This window comes from Giraffa tippelskirchi, chromosome 4 (genome assembly GCF_054371585.1).
Source record: "Giraffa tippelskirchi isolate mGirTip1 chromosome 4, T2T-mGirTip1v1.2.pri, whole genome shotgun sequence".
In the NCBI taxonomy this organism is placed as follows: Eukaryota; Metazoa; Chordata; class Mammalia; order Artiodactyla; family Giraffidae; genus Giraffa; species Giraffa tippelskirchi.
In genome coordinates this window covers 156,780,670-156,802,300 of record NC_137278.1, presented here as the reverse complement: position 1 = coordinate 156,802,300, position 21,631 = coordinate 156,780,670, and the positions used below count along the sequence as shown (strand labels likewise).

Genomic DNA, 21,631 nt, shown 5'->3' with positions numbered 1-21,631 from the left:
ATGTAATCAATAGTGAGAGGAGGTGATAGTCAAAGGACTGCATTAAATGAAGTGCTGAGTAGCCAGTTCTATTCTTAGGACAGTCATTTCCAAACTATGCAGCCCCAAGCTGCTCTAATGTTGCAAAAATAGTACCTTACCTTTCTGGAGATTGAAGAGACATTCAAACCAAACCTTTGAGCTCTTTCTTTTAGCTTATCCAGGTTAACCTACAAAAATATAGGGGAAAAAACATATTAAAAAAAAATCAAAACAGAAAACACAGAGGTACAAACTATGATCCAAAGCTAAGATTTCAAATAAGCCTATACAACATCAAAGATACCCTATATGCCAAATTAGGAAACTAAGCAGCACTCCTTCATGCCACTAATTATTAAAAGACCTCTTCTGGAATGCAGTGAGAGATTTAGCCCTGCCTCCTTCATTCATCAAAGGTGGCAAAAGCCTAAGGAGGCTTTAAGATCAAAGTAGGCCAAACACTGCTTGAAAAAGCAAACAAATGTCTAAATCATCACCTCTAAACAAGTCTATTATTCACAGTTCAAAATTGTTAATTTATATACCAAGCCTTTGCAGGTAATTCTTAACTCGATCTCCTAGCAAACAGAAACTATCACTGAAGCTCTCCATTCTTCAGAAGACAAACGCACTACCAGTGCCCAACTCAATTTTCTTACTTCCTTTTTCTTGGAAGCCTTGATATATAAGATGATATAAGCATATCTGGGACATTTCTATTACTACTACCACTGCTAATAACTACTACTACTACTAAAACATTTCACCTTCACTTTAATTATTGAACTATAACTCCAAGAGCAAAATTTCATAAAGTGAAACATATTTTACAGCATCTGTTTGCACTTTCTAAGCATGCTGACAAGTCATAATAGTCCAGAAGACATACTTTCCTAGTCTTTACTCTCTGATATTTAACAGGTAGTGTTGAAAATGACCAGTATCTACAGACAGACCTCATAAGTTGCTTCCACAGATTATCCTGTGGTAATTAAGAGTTAGACATTATCCAAAAGGTACTGGATGAGGTGTAAAACTCCAGTACCATAAAAGTTATATGGATTATCCTCTAGCTAACAAAATCTATTCATTTTTTCCTAAGAGGGGTGGTAGGAAGGAAGATGTTTATGACTCTGAAGATGCAAGAATTTTCCTGACCTCTCAGTACCTCAAACAATTCATTCTATTCAGGACATAAAACACTGTACTGAAAACAGTCACCAAATTCATATCATCTGTTTCCTCTATCTGGAGAGAAGGAGGAAATTCCTAACTTAAAACTAACTGTATAGACTTAAGATTAAAAGAAAAAAAAAAAATTTCTTACCATAGGCTTGGTGTCAGATGACAGGCCTAAAGAAATAAAAGTTTTATTTTATATTCTTAGAAGTCATAAAGAAAGCTGACAGTCTTGAAATGAAGTTAGATAGGATAAAAATCATATATAGGAAAAATGTCCTTTATCTAATAAAGTTAAAGAAAAGGCAGAGATGACATCTAGAGACCATATCTGCATTCACTGCTGCTGGGAACATGAAATAGTACAGCCAATTTGGAGAAGTCTGGTGGTTCTTCGAAGAGTTAAACATAGAACTTACCATATGACCTAGCAATTTTACTTATACGTATATATCTCTAGAGAAATGAAAATACATAACCACATAAAAACTTGTATATGAATGTTCACAGCAGCATTAGCCATAATAGCCAAAAAGTGAAAACAACCCAACCGTACAGTCAACTGACGGGTAGATAAAACTTAGTACACATCAATACAATGTAATATTACCCAACAATAAAAAGAAATCCTAAAATAGGGATAAACCTGGAATACATTATGTGAAGTGAAAGAAGCCTGTCACAAAGACCATGAATTGTATGATACTATTTATATGAAGGCAAACTAACACATAGAAAAAACTTACTGGTTGCTTGTGAGGGCAGAGAAAGCAGATGAGAAAAGCTAATGGGTATGGGGTTTCTTTTGGGGGTGATGAGTACGTCCTAAAATCAGACTATGATGATAGCTGCACAACCATCTGAATATATTTAAAAAACACTGGATTATATACTTTAAGAGGATGAGTTGGATGATATATGAGTTATATCTCAATAAAGCTGTTCAAAGAGAAAGACATCATATCTACAAAGGTGCAGAGCTACTATTATAGACAGTTAAAATTATGGCTACTTAAAGCCAATGTTCTGTCCTGAAATTATCACTTAGAACCAAGCAGCATATTAGCCTCTAGGCTCAACCCTGTTCTGGTCAATAATTATTTACGTAAAACTTTTCAGAATTTTAGTTTAAGCAATCTCAATACTGCAACTGGCTCCTTAACTTTCCACTGTAAATTTTCAGGTATAAACTCAACTGGGTTTTTTTTGAAATTTTTAATTAATTCATTCATTTTGGCTGCACTGGGTCTCTGTTGCTGCACATGGGCTTTCTCTTAGCTGCAGTGAGTGAGCAGGTCTACCCCTCATTGAGGTACTCCTCATTGGGCTTCTCCTTGCGGTGACTTTTCTTGTTGCGGAGCACAGGTTCTAGGGTGCACATGCTCGGTAGTTGTGGCAGATGTGCTTTAGTTGCATGCGGAATATTTCTGGACCAGGGATGGAACCTGTGTCCCCTGTGCTGGCAGGGGGATTCTTAACCACTGGACCACCAGGGAAGTCCTGGACTCGATTTTTACCATAACCTATGTACTAGGAACTATTTACATATTTTTATGTTCACTCATAAAACAATATTTCCTTTTACTTTATTGGTCAACTTTCCTTTTCAGGCTAAGCATTAATTTTAACTTTAGTCTTTCTTCAAATAACACCATTAAATAATATTAACTTCTGCTCTTCCATTACCAACCCTATGATCCCTCTTCTGATATAATAAAATGTCAGAAAATATTTTGTTTTTAAAGCATGTAGCCACAGTGACCAGAATTTTGCTGGTCTTTTAAAAGCCATAGTGAAACTCTACAAGATCTTTGGAGGACATTTTCCTAACAGACCTGAAACTTTTAACAGCCCACTAAGAAGTCTGTATTGTATCTGGCAAGCACATTTAAAGTCTCTCAGAACAAGTATTATGTTCTTTTTAAAAAGAATAACTTTTTCCCCTTAATTTATTACAGATACATGTTCACTGTGGAAAGCTAAAAACTTAAGACAAGCAAAAAGAAGTCATTCGAAATTCCACCAACCAGAGGCAATGAATGTTATCAACTTAGTATATATCCCTCTAATCTTTTTTCCTATCCATACATGTACTTGTATTGGGAAATGGGAACATACTACAAATATTTTATAACTTGCTTTTCCCAATTTCCTGACAAATGGGACAGATACAACTTTAAACAGTATTATTTTAAACATCTTCATGGTCTTCTAACTGTACTATGGTACACATTTACTTAACCAGGTCTCTATTGTATATTACATTGTTTCCAGTTATTGATCACTATAAATAATACAGTGATATAATCCTTGTGGCTAAGTCTTTAAGCATAACCAAGATTATTTCCTTATAAATTCTTAAAAGGTAAAAGATACTCTTTTTCCTCTTGCCACTCACACTAGGTAATATAACACTGGACAGGTACATAATAATTATATGCTGATTTGAGACACCAGAATAATGCTGGTACTAGAACCTTCTCTGAAGATGTCCAAGAAAAGGAAAACAAATGTTGGCACTGCTTCCTATTCTCTCAAACTTTAGTACCTTCTCTAAATTGCCCGGAAAGGCTTGAAATGGCTTTACCTAAACCAAAAAGGTGAATATAATAACCTCTTAAAGGCTGCCAGAACTAACAAGCTTACCCTAATTTGGAGAAATAAAATCTGTTGTGCCAAAAAAGTAAAAATATAAAGATAACTTTTTTAGAAGTCTCTATATTCTTACCTTTTGATGGAACTGGAGAAATTCCAAATCTGTAGAAAGAAAAACAAGCTAAATTTTAGGAAGCTGTTCACATTCCTGGTTGTCTGTATCCGTGTCAAGTGTACATATGGCACTTCTTGCTTGTGATCTCAAGCCTTGCAATCATTAGCTAATTCTAACAACTCCATGAAAGAGGTTCAGTTGACTCTTTTTCTCACCAAGAGTCCAGAGAATAAACTAAAATGTAGCCTTATCAGAATTGGGAGTAACACTCAGTTCCTGTCTTTTTCCTATTACAAAAACTCTGCTTGTTAATAAAACCCAATCTTACAGCTACTACATCCATCCAGCAGACATGTTCTGAACAGAGCCAAGATAGCCTTTCTTTTCAGCAAGGCCTCTATTCTACTTAAAATAAACTGTATTGAAAACCTACCGTACCCCTTCACCTTAATATTATCACTATCTCAGATCTAAATAGCTGGGAACACTCACCTAGCTGCCCGGGCAGCTTTCTTACTCTCCAAACTCACAGGTACATTGAATCGCTCAGCTCTCTTCTGCATCCTCTAAGTAATAACAGACAAAAGAAAGGGCAGAGAAAAATTCAATTCCTGGTTTCCTTATTTTAAGAGAAAAGTCATTTAGAGATCAGGAGTAATTTCTAAAGGTCTAAACTGAGTTATACTGATATCAGGTTGTATCCATCCCAGGGCTTAACTCAACAGCCCTTTCCAGAAAGCAAACACAAAAAGACTATTATTACATTCATGTCCTCAAAAACAAAAGGGAAGGAATAAAATAAAACCCACATTCTACATCAAGCCAAGAAGACAAAAGCTGTGTTTGGTTGACCTTTGAAAATGGATCAAAGGAACAGCTTGGTTCCAACACTAGTTGTGTACTCTTTCAGTTAGAAATGAGATACCAAAAAAAAAAAAAAAAAGAAATGAGTCAGCGTTGTCCTATGCCATCTCTACTTTAAAAGTACAAAAAAAGCCCACAGATCTTGACTGGAACGTAATTTCAGAGATTTTGAGACAGAATCCAAAGAAATTTCTATCTCATCAGCTAGCTAGTAGTAATTGGTGAGTGACATCTTCCCTTTTAACTTTTCATCTCTTTCAAGGTACAATCCTCTCAAACTCCAATCCCAGTTTATAAACATCTTAAAAAGAGTTACCACTAAGACCAGAATACTATATAAAAGATTAGGGCTTCAAGGCAACTATGCCAGCCCAAATATATTTCCAAGTGTAGCTGGTGTAAAAATGTATCACTACCTAAATCTGTCAATACTGATTTTCTGCCTATGAGTAAATATTTTAAAGTGATGACACAGATAGAATAAAGGGTAAAAAACAGAAAGATATATATAGACTGCTCTTCCGAAACAATGACCTACCTCAGTCTGTGGTATTTCAGATGTAATTTTTACCACTTTTTTCTCTGCTGCCCTGGAAAAGAGATTTTTAAAATCAGAAAAATGATATTCTAAACTGAAACCTTAGAATTGTATAAGAATTCACCTGAATCATGTTCTCTGTCCCATATTTCTCTGCCACCCTTCAGACCAAAAAAGCATGAAGCCCATCAGATTTTTCAGTCCCTTAAACTGTCATCTATTCATAAAAAAGTTCAAATAACAGACTAAGTTACTTTACTATAAGAAAGCAACCAGAAAAGAAGTGTGATTAAATACACTGAGCTGAGGGAAATGTTCAAAGGACAATGGAAATCATTTCATTTACTTTTAGGAACTTTAAATGTACTTCTGGACTAATGACTATTCCTCCAACCCTTATTTAAATACCAGCTCTCAATTTTCATCACAATTAATGAGTGTTCTACAAGGTCTGGTTTCCTTCTTTTACAAATCCCTTATATCTCCCATGGGACCATAGCTACAGCTGGAAGAGTCAAAGTGGGACAAATAAAAATGCCAAAGGGAGTGAGAAGAAAAAAAGGCTAAGGGAAGTCTGAATTAGGAAAACATGCTAAGTTACTAGTCAAAAGGTTTAAGAGAAAACAAAAGCAGAGGGACCAGAGGGGCGGGAGACAAAGTTCGGAAGTACCCAGGATAAATGGAAGGGTATTAACCCTCCACCAAACAACTCCCATAAAACTGTGGGTCATAACCAGTCTCATTAAGGTCCCTCATTTAGAGACATGGGCGGCTTTTGTTCCAATATCCCGGACACTTTTCCCATTTGATGCCCTGAAAGGTAGTAATGGTTTAATGGCATTTTCAGAGGAAGCAATTCTGGAACAGGAACACTCTCTGCTCCATCCTTTTGTTGGAGGTCCCTGGACTGACAGATAAGCAATGGGAGCCCCCTGCTGACCATAACTAAGTCCTGCAATATTTAATTGCCCTGGTTTCAGCAAAGGTGGGGGGAGGTGAAAAAAAAGTCAAACTAGAAACTGAGGTTATCTTTTTGGAGAATATCAAGGAAAGACAAAGTGAGGAGATCTCCTTTTGAATGTTTAAAGAATTTTTTAAAAGAAATTTCTGACTTTTTTCCAGTTCCTAATCATCTTTCCTTCCCCAACCCTCTCATTTTCTTCAGGCAGAAAGGGACATGGAAGTTTAATGTTTTACTTGAAGTCCAATGCCATTTAAATAGCAGTCCTCTTCACCAAATCCCAAGCTAATGACTTCCTCCACATTCCCATCAGTACTGCTAAGTCGCTTCAGTCGTGTCCGACTCTGTGCGACCCCATAGACGGCAGCCCACCAGGCTCCGCCGTCCCTGGGATTCTCCAGGCAAGAATACTGGAGTGGGTTGCCATTTCCTTCTCCAGTGATTGAAAGGGAAAAGTGAAAGTGAAGTCGCTCAGTCGTGTCCGACTCTTAGCGACCCCATGGACTGCAGCCTACCAGGCTCCTCTGTCCATGGGATTTTCCAGGCAAGAGTACTGGAGTGGGGTGCCATTGCCTTCTCCGTCCCATCAGTACACCTCATGGCAAAAAGGGGACCTGAGAGGAAGCTTCCTTCAGATCTGTTCCAACTCCCTAAGGCACAATTAAGCTCAAGCAATAAATACACATCGTACTCTGAGGCTCATGTGAAATCTCTTGTCTTCACTGAGAAGTTTCTCTCTTATTCATAGTCATACACAAAACATTCTCCAAACTACAGGGACCCCGAATCTTTCTGTACATAGTCTAACCACTACTATCCCTCTAACAAGCAAAAACACAACCTCTCCCACATAGTCAATTTCCTTGTTTAGAAATTCACTGATAAAATTAAAGCCCTCTAAACAAGAGAATTATATTTTACATATTATAAATGTAACTATGAATTCTCAAACTTCACTGTTTTTAACCCACACAGGCTAATTATTTCACCGTATTTACTTCACCCTCCTTCTTGCCCTCAGTTCAGTTACTCAGTTGTGTCCAACTCTTTACGACCCCATGAACTGCAGCACGCCAGGCTTCCCTGTCCATCATCAACTCCCAGAGCTTGCTCAAACTCATATCCATTGAGTCGGTGATGCCATTCAACCATCTCATCCTTTGTCATCCCCTTCTCCTCCTGCCGTAAATCTTTCCCAGCACTAGGGTCTTTTCCGATGAATCAGTTCTTCACATCAGGTGGCCAAAGTATTGGAGCTTCAGCTTCAGCATCGGTCCTTCCAATTCAGGACTGATTTTCTTTAGGACTGACTGGTTTGATCTCCCTGCAGTCCAAGGGACTCTCAAGAGTCTTCTCCAACACCACAGTTCAAAAGCATCAATTCTTCGGTGCTCAGCTTTCTTTATAGTCCAACTCTCACATCTACACGACTACTGGAAAAACCATAGCTTTGGCTAGACAGACCTGTGTCGGCAATGTCTCTTCTTTTTAATATGCTGCAAAGTCTGTCACTGTTTCCATTATTTCCCCATCTACTTGCCATGAAATGATGGGACCAGATGCCGTATCTTAGTTTTTTGAATGTTGAGTTTTAAGTCAGCTTTTTCACCCTCCTCTTTCACTTTCATCAAGAAGCTTTTTAGTTCCTCTTCACTCTTTGCCATAAGGGCGGTGTCATCTGCATATCTGAGGTTATTGATATTTCTCCTGGCAATCTTGATTCCAACTTGTGCTTCATCCAACCCAGCATTTCGCATGATGTACTCTGCATATAAGTTAAATAAATAAGCAGGGTGACAAAATACAGCCTTGATGTACTCTTTTCCCAATATGGAACCAGTCTGTTGTTCCATGTCCAGTTCTAACTGTTGCTTCTTGACCTGCATACAGATTTCTCAGGAGGCAGGGAAGGTGGTCTGGTATTCCCATCTCTTAAAGAATTTTCCAGTTTGTTGTGATCCACACAAAGACTTTGACATAGTCAATAAAGCAGAAATAGATGTTTTTCTGGAATTCTCTTGCTTTTTCAATGATTCAACAGATGCTGGCAATTTGATCTCTGGTTCCTCTGCCTTTTCTAAACCCAGCTTGAACATGTGGAAGTTCTCAGCTCACGTACTGTTGAAGCCTTGCTTGGATAATTTTTCATTATTCTGCTAGCGTGTGAGATGAATGCAATTGGGCGGTAGTTTGAACATTCTTTAGCATTGCCTTTCTTTGGGATTGGAATGAAAACTGACCTTTTCCAATCCTGTGGTCACTGCTGAGTTTTCCAGATTTGCTGGCATATTGAGTGCAACATTTTCACAGCATCATCTTTTAGGATTTGAAATAGCTCAACTGGAATTCCATCACCTCCACTAGTTTTGTACATAGTGATGTTTCCTAAGGCCCACTTGACTTTGCATTCTAGGATGTCTGGCTCTAGGTGGGTGATCACATCATCATGGTTATCTGGGTCATTGAGATCTTTTCTGTATAGTTGTGTATTCTTGCCACCTCTTCTTAGTATCTTCTGCTTCTGTTAGGTCCATACCATTTCTGTCCTTTATTGTGCCCATCTTTGCATGAAATGTTCCCTTGGTATCTCTAATTTTCTTGACGACATCTCCAGTCTTTCCCATTCTATTGTTTCCATTTCTTTGCACTGATCATTGATACTTCTTGCCATGTAAGTTCCTAAAACCTCTCTATTTTAAAGCTATCCCAGGACTTTCCTGGTGGTCCAGTGGCCAATGCAGGGAACCTGGGTCAGAGAAGTAGATCCCACAAGACACAACCAAGAGTCTGTATGCTGCAACTAAGTTCCGGTGCAGCCAAATAATTTTTTTAAAAAGCCTGGAGAATCCCATGGACAGAGGTGCCTGGTGGGCTATAGTCCACAAGGTCGCAAAGAGTTGGACACAACTGAGTGACTAACACTTTCACATTCATGATGGAATTTCTGGCTCCAAGTCACCCTTTGAGGAACTGCCTCATTTTGCACTGCTTTGTGTAAAAATAAAGACATAAAGACCAAAAAAACCCAAAAGCTATCCCATTGGCCATCTTCTCAAGGCATGTTATCTAAACAAAAACCTCCTGTTATGGGGAACAACTAAATGGCTTTAGAAAGCAGTAGTATTTGACAAAATCTAATAGAATATTAAAGGAATATCCTCTCTAATGCAGCAAATTCCCTGCTAGAAATGTATCCTTTGGACATACTTGCATAAATTTAAAATTAATTGTATAAGGAGGTGCAGCACTGCATGTTCTGCGATTATGAATAATCTAAATATCCATCAACAGGAGGAGACTGGTGAAATTACTATTTACTTTTAGAATGAAGTACTATTAGCTGCCAGAAAGAATAAAATTCTAAGTTGTTAACAACTAAATCTATGTGACGGGTTCACAGGGGTCTATACAGTATTCTCCTAACTTTTTTATAAGCTTGTAATATTGTATAACAACATGTTAAAAAAAGAGAGACCTACCACTTACTAGGATAATTATCCTCATTTCATACAGTTGATGTGAGGATTAGATGAGAATATATGTAAAACACTTAGAACCTTACCTACTATATAACTAATTTTTTTTTTTGGCCTTGCCACACAGCATGCAGGAACTTAAGCTTCCCAACCAGAGATCAAACCCATGCTCCCTGCAGTGGAAGCATGGAGTCTTAACCACTGGAATGCCATGGAAGTCTTTACAACTAATATTTAAATAAGGACATTATATGATGACATAGAAAGATTTCCATACGTGGGAAAAAACATCAGGAAACCAACAATATGCATCGTGTATGTACATATACATATACACACACCATATAAAATATTCCAAAAGAATATACTGAAAACCTCTGGGAAGTCAGGTGGAGGTACAGACAAAGGCATTTAATTTTCTTTCTTTTTTCTTTTTGGTGGGGGACAGAGGGGCTGCACCACATGACATGTGGAATCTTAGTTCCCCAACCAGGGACTGACCCTTTGCCCCCTACACTGAAAGATGAGAGTCTTAACCACTGGACCACCAGGGAAGTCTCCTTAATTTTCAATTTATATACTCCTCTATGTACTGTTTATGACTTTTTACAAGTAGACATATTGCCCTTTATAATTGAACAGATTAATACAGCTATGAGGAGCAAAAATGTTAAAAAGGAGTCAACTGCTCTTAATGTGCCAGTGCATAAGATGGCCAGACATTTGTGGGGAAATCCCAAATAAAAGATGTTTATGAATAACCTTGTGTAATAATTTAAATAAATCAAGATCTACTTTTCATTAATACTTTGTCCTCCCTTCCTCCACTATAAACCAGAAAAGAGAGAATACAGAGCTACTTGAGACATAACCTCTGCCCCGCATACTCCTCCCTTACAAAAGTCCATATATGCAGAAAATCTGCATGATTCTCTACACAGAAAGAGAATCATCTATCACGGTGATACAACAAGGTTAAGAGAAATAAACTTTTTATGGACTGAAGTCTCCTGGTCCTAATTATCTATTACATAACCCAAAGACAAACTCACTTTCCTTCAGTGGGACAATGTAGTTGAAATGAACTAGACTTTTCTAAAAATGTATGATCTAATAAGAAAAGCCAACAGGAATGTTTAAGAGATAAACAGAGTGAAACACTAAAAAATCCAGAACCATCTGCACTGTATTCATTATTAAAAAGGGATAGTTGGGACCTCCCTGGTGACACAGTGGGTAAAAATCTGTCTGCCAATGCAGGAGACAAGGGTTCGATCCCTGGTCTAGGACAATTTCACATGCAGTGAAGTAACTGAGCCCTGTGCCACAACTACAAAAGACCAGACACCCTAGAGCTGCAGAGCGCAACTACTGAGCCCTCGTGCTGCAACTACTAAAGCCCATGCTCCTAGAGCCTATGCTCCACAACAAGAGAAGCCACTGCAATGAGAAGACCAAGCACTGCAAAAGAGTAGCACTCCCACTCGCCACATCTAGGGAAAGTCTGTGCAAAGCAATGAAGACCCAGCATAGTCATAAATAAATTAACTAAATTAATATAAATAAATAAAAAAAGGATAGTTACACATCAACAGCTTTTTCAGGAGGTTCTTCCTCTTTGACAGGCAGTTCTAAGGGCTTTGGTTCTTCTTCCTAAAAACAAATGAAACAAGATGGTTAAAATAAATCAAGAGTAAATACCTGTCAACAGAAAAATATGAGAACTCCAAAATGAACCAGGCTTTTGGAACCTTCATTCCCCCTTTATTTGCCCCTAAAGAGTCAGCATTTAAGCCCTCTAATGATTAATGTGCAGCAATGTGACCAAGGTAGTGGCACACTGCCAGGCCAGTGACTAACCTTACTCTCTCCAACTCACCTCTGTTTCATCTCCCAGTACATCTTCTTCATTTGCCTCCTCTTCAGCTAAAGAATATTAAAATATTCAGGTCAAGCCCCGCTACAAAACCATCTTGATCACTGTACTTAGGCTAAAATTATAATCTTTTTGCTTTTCCAAAACAAAATTCAATATGTTCATAAAATTTGCTCCACATGGAGAAAATAAAACTATATACTCTACCTAACATCAATATGAGGTTGAACTCTCAGTTGGACTGAAGAACTAAACAAGATGAGGTCAAACTACAACATTAACAAAAAGCAATGTGGAAGAATTTAGTGAAGAATTTCTTAAAAAAAAAACAAAAAACCCAGAAGCAAAAGCACTATGCAAAAAACTGACTTTTCAAATCTAGGAAAGGACACCACAGAAAAAAAAATCATGAAGATGTTTGTGTATAAAATCAACGTGGGAATAGTCACTAGAATACAGAAGAAATGCCTGCAAACTAACAAGCAACCAATGAGAATCCCAACAGAAAAATGGGCAAAGGAGAAACCCAAAGAACCACAAGCAAAAGAAATGGTTAAACTTTTTAATAATTGGAAGAATGCAAATTGAAACCACCAACAGATTAGGAAAAATGAGGCCAGAGTGAACCCTCATGTGCTGATGATGAGATTTATAGAGCAATTCAGAGAAAGTTTGGTAGTATTTAGTCATATTAAGTAAACATTTATGAATAGCTATTTATTAGCAACCCCATCCCTGAGTATATACCCCCAAAAGACTCTCACACAAGGATATAAGGAAATGTGAAAAAAGTAGTTCAGGAGGCAATACAGGAGTCAGTCACTGAATGAACTAAAGAGAATGTGGTGAATTCTATAAATTATAGAATACAATGCAGGAATTAGAATCAACAGACTAGATGACTACACAGTCACAGTTCACACAAATACATCTTTAAAAAAAAGTGAGCATTTAAGAGAAAAAAGTGTGCAATAAAGGTTATGGCCTCATTGCCAACTACATAAAATTACTATAGATCAAACAACACTACATGGTTTACAACCGTAAAGACAAAAAATATGTATCAGACACATTAGAACTGCTGACTAAGCAAACGTGGGTAAAAGAAAAGGGAATAAAAAAATTAAAATTAGAGAGGGATGATAGTATGCCTAATGAAGTTTTTTTTTTTTATTTGTTTTTAAGTGAAACTGCAGAAAGCTAGAAAGGACCAGAGATTACCTAAGTTTATGGATTTCGAGGGTGGAAGACACTGGTCTCACTTCACAGACCAGAACAAACACTCAGCCATGAAAACGGTGGCTGTCCAAAGTTACCTAGTAAATTTCTGGTACAGGAGGAATTTGACTTCGAATCCTACAATTCTCAGTCTAATGATACTTGCTTTACCATATTTCCTTTAAAATAACTAGCTGAAATAAAATTACAATGTCTTTTAAGGAGGAAAGGGGTATTTCATTATAACTACCGTTTTAGATAACAAGAGTTTTCTTGATAGAGTTAATTAAAATCTTACATCATCGACAACCTAAGGAAAAAAAGAAATCTGCTGTATGACAGAGCCTAAAAATTAATCTCCTCACTCGCATCACTCTTTGGCTCCACAGAGAACTCACCATGCTCTTCAAGATATGCCTGGAGCCTGTTGATGAGATCTTGTTTTATTCCCTTGGTCTCCAAACCACGAGCAAGACACTCCTGCTTTAGTTCAGCAAGCTGAGAAAAAAGAATAAAGCTTTTCCTTAATTTACAGAATGAACCTGGTGGAGGGAAAAAAAAAAAAGCAGCTCTTACAAGAAAGAAAAGAAAGTTCACCCCATAACTACAGCTCTTAATCCCACCAAGCTTTTAGGACCACAAGATGATTCACTTTCCCTCAACAATACTCAATATGCAAGAGGACTTTTCTAACAGATGGTGAAGAATAACCCTGCTTTAATAAAATTCTTACCTAGTCATATATCTATTTATTATATAAATCTTTAGCTGTTTCTGAGCAGAGGGTGTCTTTTTTCCCCAATTACTATACCAGTTCATACAAAGAAAGAATGAATCTTTAAGTAGAATATATAATTATCTAAAAGCAGATTCTCCTTACTATTATCCCAGATCATTTACTGCAATCTACCATATACATGCATACAAGTCTGATCACCACAGGATTAAGTAGATATGTTAGCTACCTTAATGTCAACAATGAATCACTTAAAGGATCTTTGCCAAAATGGAAAAAAATATGTAATGGCAAGCCACAGAGTTCTGCTGAAGATTTTTAAATAAGTAATTTGACTAAAGATCTAATAGACATGCTTACAACTTTGCAGACACCAGGAGGAGGAAGAATTGGTAAATTACTGACAGAACTAAAGGTGGGGAGGTGTCAGGGGGTGTTGCTCGCTCTTCAGAGAAAACGATCCAAAATGAAGACTCAATTTAGAAGAAATAAGGTATACCTATAAAGTACTACACTTATATTCAAAACTTTATTAAATTTATTATATTCAAAACATCATTTAAAAAAAAAAAACAAACAGATGAACAAGATCTGGCCCAACAGTAACTCTGAGGATAAGACCTCAGTCAGGGTTTTAGAAAGATTACAAGTGCAAAAAGGGTTAACGGTAGAGTTTGCTACCAAAGTAATTCTAGGTTAAGGGTAATTAAAAAAATAGAATCTATATTAAATAATGTAATAGCCTTACTGGGTTCTTTATTCTCATTTTAAGGCACATAATGACACGCTGATCCAAGGAGAACAACTAAGAAAATGGAAGGTTTTAAAAATTCTATATGCAGATCAATGCACAAACAGATATTTGTCCTGGAAAAAGACTTTACTAGTTTTGAAGTACAGATCTAAGACCAACCAGTAAAAGTTAGAAAGCAGATTCCTATAGAAGAAAGAATGCTATAACTAAGGAAATATGCTGGTCATCTCTAAAAGGCTTTCAACCAAGAAAGCATTTGGAAATGGAGAGGGGAGCTTTTTTTCTGATTGGGTATTCAGTGAGTAGGACAGGTAGGCAGAAAGGGATACAACATGGAAAACTGTTCTACTCAAGCCAACAGCCCCCTTTACTGAGAAACACAGTAGGTAATCACCCATTAAAAGCATCATTAAAAGCATGGAGCATAACAAAGCATAACAAGGCCTCTGAAGTCAGACTACATTGAGTTCAAATTCCAGCTTTACCACTTACATCTGTGTAGCCTAGGTGAGTAATGTAACCACTCTGTGCCTCAGTTTCCTATGAAATGGGGATAATGTAACAGTATCTGCAGCATAGGGTTGTTACAAAGATTAAACCAGTAAATATTTGTAAAGCATTTACAATAGTGCTTAGCAGCTAGTAAGTGTTAGAAACTGGGTGAAGGGTTAGACAAGGTTAGACAGAATCACTGTTTCTCTGATTTCTGAATTTCACAGATCAATATATTTTTAAATAGGTAGAGAGATAGGGCTGCCAACTTTTTATAGCATTCCAGGTTGTGGACCAATACTTTTGTAAACAAACAAATCAATTACGAGAAAATCAGTCATACACTTGGGGAGTAGCAGTGATGTCAGACTGCTATAAACGTTTCTAAAAGCTTACTTTCTTTTTTTAAACTTATCTCATCATTAACCAGTAAGAGTTCATGGATGAACAATGACCTACAAATAATACAGTGAATAGGATTAATCTAGAATCTAGATTCTAAGTGACCTCTAAGGTCCATTTCTTAAGAATCTAGATCTTTCCCATGGTGGTACTTTACTTTTTTTTCAGTTACTGTGTATGTATTTAGAGGGTATTGATTGTTTGTTTATAACACAATACAATTTCTTTACTTCCTGTAACTCCTGATCTTCCTTTTTTCTTCTCCTCCTTTAAGTAACATTAAGACCATCTAGAGAAAAGGAATGTAAATACTCAGGCAATTCAAAATTCAACTTTCTAACAGAGCTGTTCCTCCCTTCTTCTTCCCTCCCCAAACTGTATGTAGATACAGACAGAAGTTTACAAATCTTTCAGGTAACAGGGAAAGATAAGTCAGTGATGGATTCTGCACAGGATGCTGATCTGGCAGACCTGAAGCTGACAGACTGGTACAACTGGTTGTTTAGCATGGACAACATCCACCACTGCTAACCACTGACCCTGCTATTGCTGTTGAAATCTCAGCCTCCCACTGGCCCTCATTCCCTAACCTCAAGTCTCTGGCTCATTCAGCAGTCTTCTCAGCACCTCCATGTCCCCTTCTTTAGTCAAATGAGAATATTACATACATTTTTACACACTGTTGTATCACTTTATTATTTTATTATATTTATTATTATATTGTGGGTTCCCATCCAAAAGGGAAATTGATGAGTGAAACCAGAACAGCTGAAAATAAAGTCATTTCACACATTTCATTTTGGCACAATTACATTAGTAGTAGAACAAAACCCTTTTAAAACCTCAAATATGGACCTATAATGTCAAATCTTACCCATTTTTATATGCATCTGACTTTCAAATGTTTTAAAAGAATGTATTTAAAAAGCAAGATATATTGAGTGAATTGTACAGTATGTGAATTGTGCCTCAATAAGACTACTAAAAAAAACAAGTTATAGAATACTGTATGTAAGATACTAATATTAATGTAAAAAATAACATGCACACACATAACAGTCATATAATGTTTATAACACAAGATGCCTGGGCAAGAAACAAATACGTTAACACCAGTTGAATCTCAGAGGAAACCTGAAGACAGGTGCAGGAGGGAAACCTTTTACCATATACTCTTTTTACATCTTTAAAATTGTGAAGTTGAGTATGAATTACCTATTCAAATACTAAATTTTCAGTCTCGATCCTAAAATCTTATTTTTCAGTATTAATAAGGCATTTTTCATGCTACCTATCCAACCAGCAGAGAAAGGACTGATCAACTGACTACATAATACATTTAACATTAATCCCCATTCACTGCCCTGTGATTTCTACTAATTTACTAATCTTGAATTTTGATTCAAATACTTTTCACCTGTTATCTCTCAACTTGGCTTATAAACCTTCAAGGACAGAAACATTTTATAAAATTTATAACACTTCATATGATAAGAATTAAATTTCAAGTATTAATAGATGCCAAGCAAAAGGCTAAGTCTTTTGAACATCATTTCCTCATTTAATCCTCACAACATCTATGTGGTTAATTTTTTTATTACATTTCATAAATTAAGAAAATAAAGCTTAAAGAAACTCAATAATTTGCTTAAAAAAAAAAAAAATCACCGAGCTAGAAAATAGTGACGCCAATAGCCAGCTCAGATCTCTCTGATTTAAGCCCAATTTTAAGTATCAATATGAAGAATTGCTTTCATGGGCACCCTCTATCTCTCTTACTATTTTCCTCTTACCTTTCCTCCTCACTCTTTGCTAGCTCTTCTTCCACCCAATCTTGTAAATACAGATATTCACTAAGATGACTTTGGCCTCCTTATGCTTCCACTTGTATCAAAGGCTTTTTCACTTCCCAGAATCCAATTATTGGCAAATCCTGTCAGCACTTCCTTCAAAACAGACACAGAATCTAATCCCTTGTCTTTCTTTCATACAAACTATTGTAAACTCTTCAGCCCTTGAACCTCATTATAGTTTATTCTCAACAAGGCAGTCCGAGCGATCTTTTTGATAATTTAATTCAAGAACATGTCACTCCTCCATTCAAAAATCCTCCACTGGTTTCCTATCTCATTAAGGGTAAAAGCCAGAGTCCTAATGATCACCTCAAATACTGTGCACAAGGCTCACACTTTCATTTACTTCAAGACTTTGCTTAAACATCACCTTCTCAATGAGGCCTTCCCCTCAGTCACCCTATTTAAAATTATAATACCCTTCTCTTTTCACAGTTCCTATTTCTATTTTTCCCTGCAAATCTTATCGCTATCTGACATACTATAAATTTCACTTATTTACTGCACCTCCCTCTAGTAAAATATAAGCTCAAAAAATGTATATATATATATATAAATATTTTAATAAGTCCCACACCTTTATCTTCAGCTCTTAGCTCCTGAGCAAAGATCCACATTTCCAAATGATTACGAGATATCTCCAAATGAATATCTCAAAGACATTTATCATTTATGCCCCAAACTGAACTTCATCTTCTCTCCTGCACAAAACTGGCTTCTTCTCCTCCTCCCAACTTAGACTAAAGGCGTCACTACTTGGAGTCACCTTTCATTCCTCTCACATTTAACTGATCTAAAAATACTTAAAATTCTCTATCCAAAATTTCTTTCAAATTCATTCCTACTTTTGGAGTCACTACCTATTTCAAGTCTTAGTAAGTTTATTCACTTGACAAATAGTTATAAGTACCCACTGTGTGTCAAGCATTACCTTAGATACAGAAAAATAATCATAAGCAAAACAGAGTTCTTGCCCACATGGAGCTTACAATCTAGCAGGGAAACAAGGCAAGCAATGATCATATATGTAATGTTTAACTGATTCTAAAAAAAGTACAGGGTCCTATAAAAGCATTTAAAAAGTGGTCTGACTGTGTGTGTAGATGGATGGAACCCAGCCTACCTAAGGGTTCACTGGATAAATGATGTTTGACTGATAAATGAAGGAAAGGAAATTAACAGTTAATTAAACCAAGGTATGGGGGTAGCAAGAGCACTGCAGCCAAAAGCATGTATAAAGGTTCTGAGTACTAAGGTATGAAGAGGCAGTCAAGCACAGCAATTCAGAACAGGAATTCTGGAGACAGACTGCCTGGATTTGAGCCACCACTTACTAGGTACATGACCTAGGGCAAGTTATCCAATTTCTTTGAGCTTCCATTTTTTCTCATTTTTTGTTTCCTTCAGGCCAAGCCACAAGGCATGTGGGATCTTAGTTCCCCAACCAGAGATCGAACCTCAGCCCCCTGAAACGGAAGCATGGAATTTTAACCACTGGACCACCAGGGAAGTCTCCATTTTTTCTCATTTTCAATGGGGACAACACAGGCATTTACCTTATTGCCTTAGGGTTATCGTGAGAAATCAACTGATGTGTACAAACTGATTTGACCAGTGTCTGCCACATAGTAAATGTTAGCAATTAATGAACAGCCATTCTGCTAAGTGAAATAAAGTCACTAGGTGGAATTTGAAAAACTAAACTAGATGCTGGCAGGGATATAATTAAAAGGTTTTAAGCAGGGGAGTGACTACTATAATAAAAATCTAACTGGTGAAATTTCTTCCTCTCCAGACCCCATCCTTCTTACTGCCAAAAGAACACAAACTGGGAAATTCCTAGCAGTCCAGTGTAGGACTCTGCGCTTTCACTGCAGTGCCTGGGGTTCTATCCCAAGCCTGGGAACTAGGATCCCACAAGCCACGTGGCAAAGAAAAAAACAAAAAACAAAAAAACCTTATCACATCAGCTCCTCCTTTCAAATTTTCAAAGGTTCCCCACTTTCTGCCTGTATGACAAAAACCAAACACCTTACACAACTTAGAAGTCCTTTTCAGTATCACTCCAATACACCTCCAGTCACACAGTTCACCTACTTTCCTTTTCCAAACTATCTTCAACCACCAACACAAATGTACTTTATGCTTCACTATTACAAATGTCTCACTATTTTCTTTATCTACCCTTCTAGTTCTCTTCTCTGTGTCCCTTTTCTCACAACTGACTGGAAATCTGGTACTATTACAATTCAAGGCATTCTTCACCCACAATTCAGTCTCTTTCCAACTGTGTTGGAATGACTCCATTTCCACAAAATCTTCACAAATTTGCAGTTGATGTGGCTTTACATTATCAACTCAGATAGATATTTTTCATTCCTACTTCAAAGCTTTCTCCTTTCCTCTGAGACCCCACACTATAGCCCCAAATTCCTTTTATAAAAATGGAAAGGTTTTTTTTTTTAAAAAGAGATAAACCCTAGGTCAACCCAAAAGTTAAGGATCACTCCATGATCAACAATGGAACCAAACATTAACTGTCCTGGAAGTCAGAATTAAAGGCATGAGTTCTTAACCAGAGGTCCATGGACTCCTCAGGGCTCCAAGGTAATTTTATGAAGCCCCTCAAATCGCATGCAAAGTTATGTGTACATGCCTTTTTCTGGGGAGAGGTCCATACCTTTCATCAGAGTTTCAAAGATATCTGTGACCTCCAAAAGGTTAAGAAGTGCTCTAGAGAAAAAGCAAAGACAAGCAAATATGATTAAAAGAGTGAATCCTTTTTAGGCTATTAGGACTGCCTCATGCTTTCTAAGACTATAATAACCTGAAATCATATCAGAGGACATTATCCAATCAAAACCGGATTTAATCTGGAACTGACAAACAGATTTTTATGGAAGGTGGAACTCCATAAACCAAAACAAAACCTATAAAGGCAAGTCACAAGGCTAGTGACTTACTCGAGGGGTTTCAAAAATGGAACTAATAGGAAGAAAACATTAGATCTTATATTCATATTTCCTTTTTATTCCATTCATTCAAAAATTCCTTTTGTGTTTCTTTCATAACATACAAACAGTAGTACATAACATATAGTGATACTAATTTACAAGTTAATATACATATAATGGAAGTAGATGCTCAATTTTTTACTTGTTATTCTCTTAGCAGATGACTGACACAATCTGCTCATTTCGGTACCACCAAGTTAACAGTAACTCCAGGTTAACACAAAATCCCCCAGTACAGCTTAGATTCCAAGAGTAAGAAACCTATCAACTTTCACTGAAAGTCTAACTGGTGTCAAATAATGTGACTAAGAGGACCTCTCTCTCTTTACCCTTACTCTCCTTGCACTTTTTTTTAAAGCTCATCAAACTTGAAAGAATCAGTTTTCAGCGTGGGCCAAATCAACCTGGTTTGTCAAAGGCTCCCAGGACGTGAACAGAACATGACTGAAAAGTGATGGGAAAACTACTTGTGAAACCACAAATGGACAACTTGAGATACTCTCTTAATTTATCCCCCCCCCCAAAAAAACATTCTTTTCTTCCAAGAAAATAATCTAAATACGAAACGGCTCTCACGATTCCCAAGACACAACTTAAAACGTCTTCTGTGATTGAGTGTCACCCAGTGGTGAGACCAAGAGGTGCAGGGTCCACCCGCGAAATGAAATGGGACAGAGGTAACCCTAACCTTGGAAACGTTTTCCCAAAATATTACAGTTCTGAGTGACTTGTCTCTTGGGTGGTGGGGCGCAGGGTGAAGGCTGGTAGGCGGAGAACCGCGTTGAGAGAACTCGAAAACTTTCAATCTGGGGTATCTGTGACTTCACTACCTCTTAGTCTCCTAAAGCCCAGGCCTCTAAGGGGAGGCCTATCTTCGGAGGCTTCTCCTCAGGTTTCCAAATTTGCCCCGGGGGCGTCACTCCGTCTAAAAGAGGGGAACGGAAGCATTTTCTGGATCAAGTCTGAGACCTAGATAGACAGAAATACACGAAGCTGCCATCCTTTGCTACCGGGAATCTCCACTTTGGACAACAGACAGGAAAGCACAAACCCAGGGAAGAAAAAGGGGTCCCGGGCTCCGCACGGGGCCAAGAGGAAGGGACCACTGACGTAATGCAGTTTGACGAGAAACAAGGAGAGAGTAGAACAGGTTGAAGGCACTTCCACAACCCGGTAGAGAGGCGACGGACGACACCACAGTGGAGAAAGGTGCCGAATAACAAGTAAGGATATAGTAAAACCGTGAGGAGAAATGGGAAATGAGAAAAGGCGTAGTGCGGGAAGAAGGGAGGCACAAAAGAACAGAACTACGGCGGGAGCCAGAAAATGGAGTAGAAGAACCTTCAAGGAAAAGGCGCCAACCCGCCAGCAAAATTTAGTCTCCGGAAAAGTCCGACCCGGCCCTTCCCCGCCTCCCGATACCTTCAGCTTATGAAGCTCCACCGTCTCAGTCGCCATCTTGTTACCCCCTCCACACCGCCGGGCCCCCACCCGCTGCCTCCACCTCCGGGAGCTCCCGCCTCGGCGCCTACAGCCA

At 37.7% G+C, this 21,631-nt stretch overlaps 1 protein-coding gene across 3 annotated transcripts in view; it reads right to left on the bottom strand.

Annotated features, from left to right (window-relative positions):
- Window positions 1–21,567, bottom strand: part of SARNP (SAP domain containing ribonucleoprotein) — a 47,632-nt gene extending 26,065 nt beyond the window's left edge. For 2 of the 3 annotated variants that reach the window (XR_014083395.1, XM_081595252.1), the window contains exons 1-9: window positions 21,517–21,567; window positions 13,242–13,341; window positions 11,629–11,675; window positions 11,335–11,402; window positions 5,313–5,364; window positions 4,403–4,476; window positions 3,929–3,957; window positions 1,349–1,374; window positions 141–209 (exon numbers count right to left, since the gene is read on the bottom strand). Coding sequence is in view for 2 of the 3 variants with exons in the window: in XM_081595252.1 (XP_081451378.1) it covers window positions 141–209; window positions 1,349–1,374; window positions 3,929–3,957; window positions 4,403–4,476; window positions 5,313–5,364; window positions 11,335–11,402; window positions 11,629–11,675; window positions 13,242–13,341; window positions 21,517–21,552 (501 nt within the window). In the remaining variant the exon portion in view is untranslated. Of the gene's footprint in view, window positions 1–140; window positions 210–1,348; window positions 1,375–3,928; window positions 3,958–4,402; window positions 4,477–5,312; window positions 5,365–11,334; window positions 11,403–11,628; window positions 11,676–13,241; window positions 13,386–19,760; window positions 19,814–21,516 lie in introns of all 3 variants that reach the window. The other variant, XM_081595251.1, reaches the window with a different exon arrangement.
- Between the last annotated feature and the right edge of the window lie 64 nt (window positions 21,568–21,631).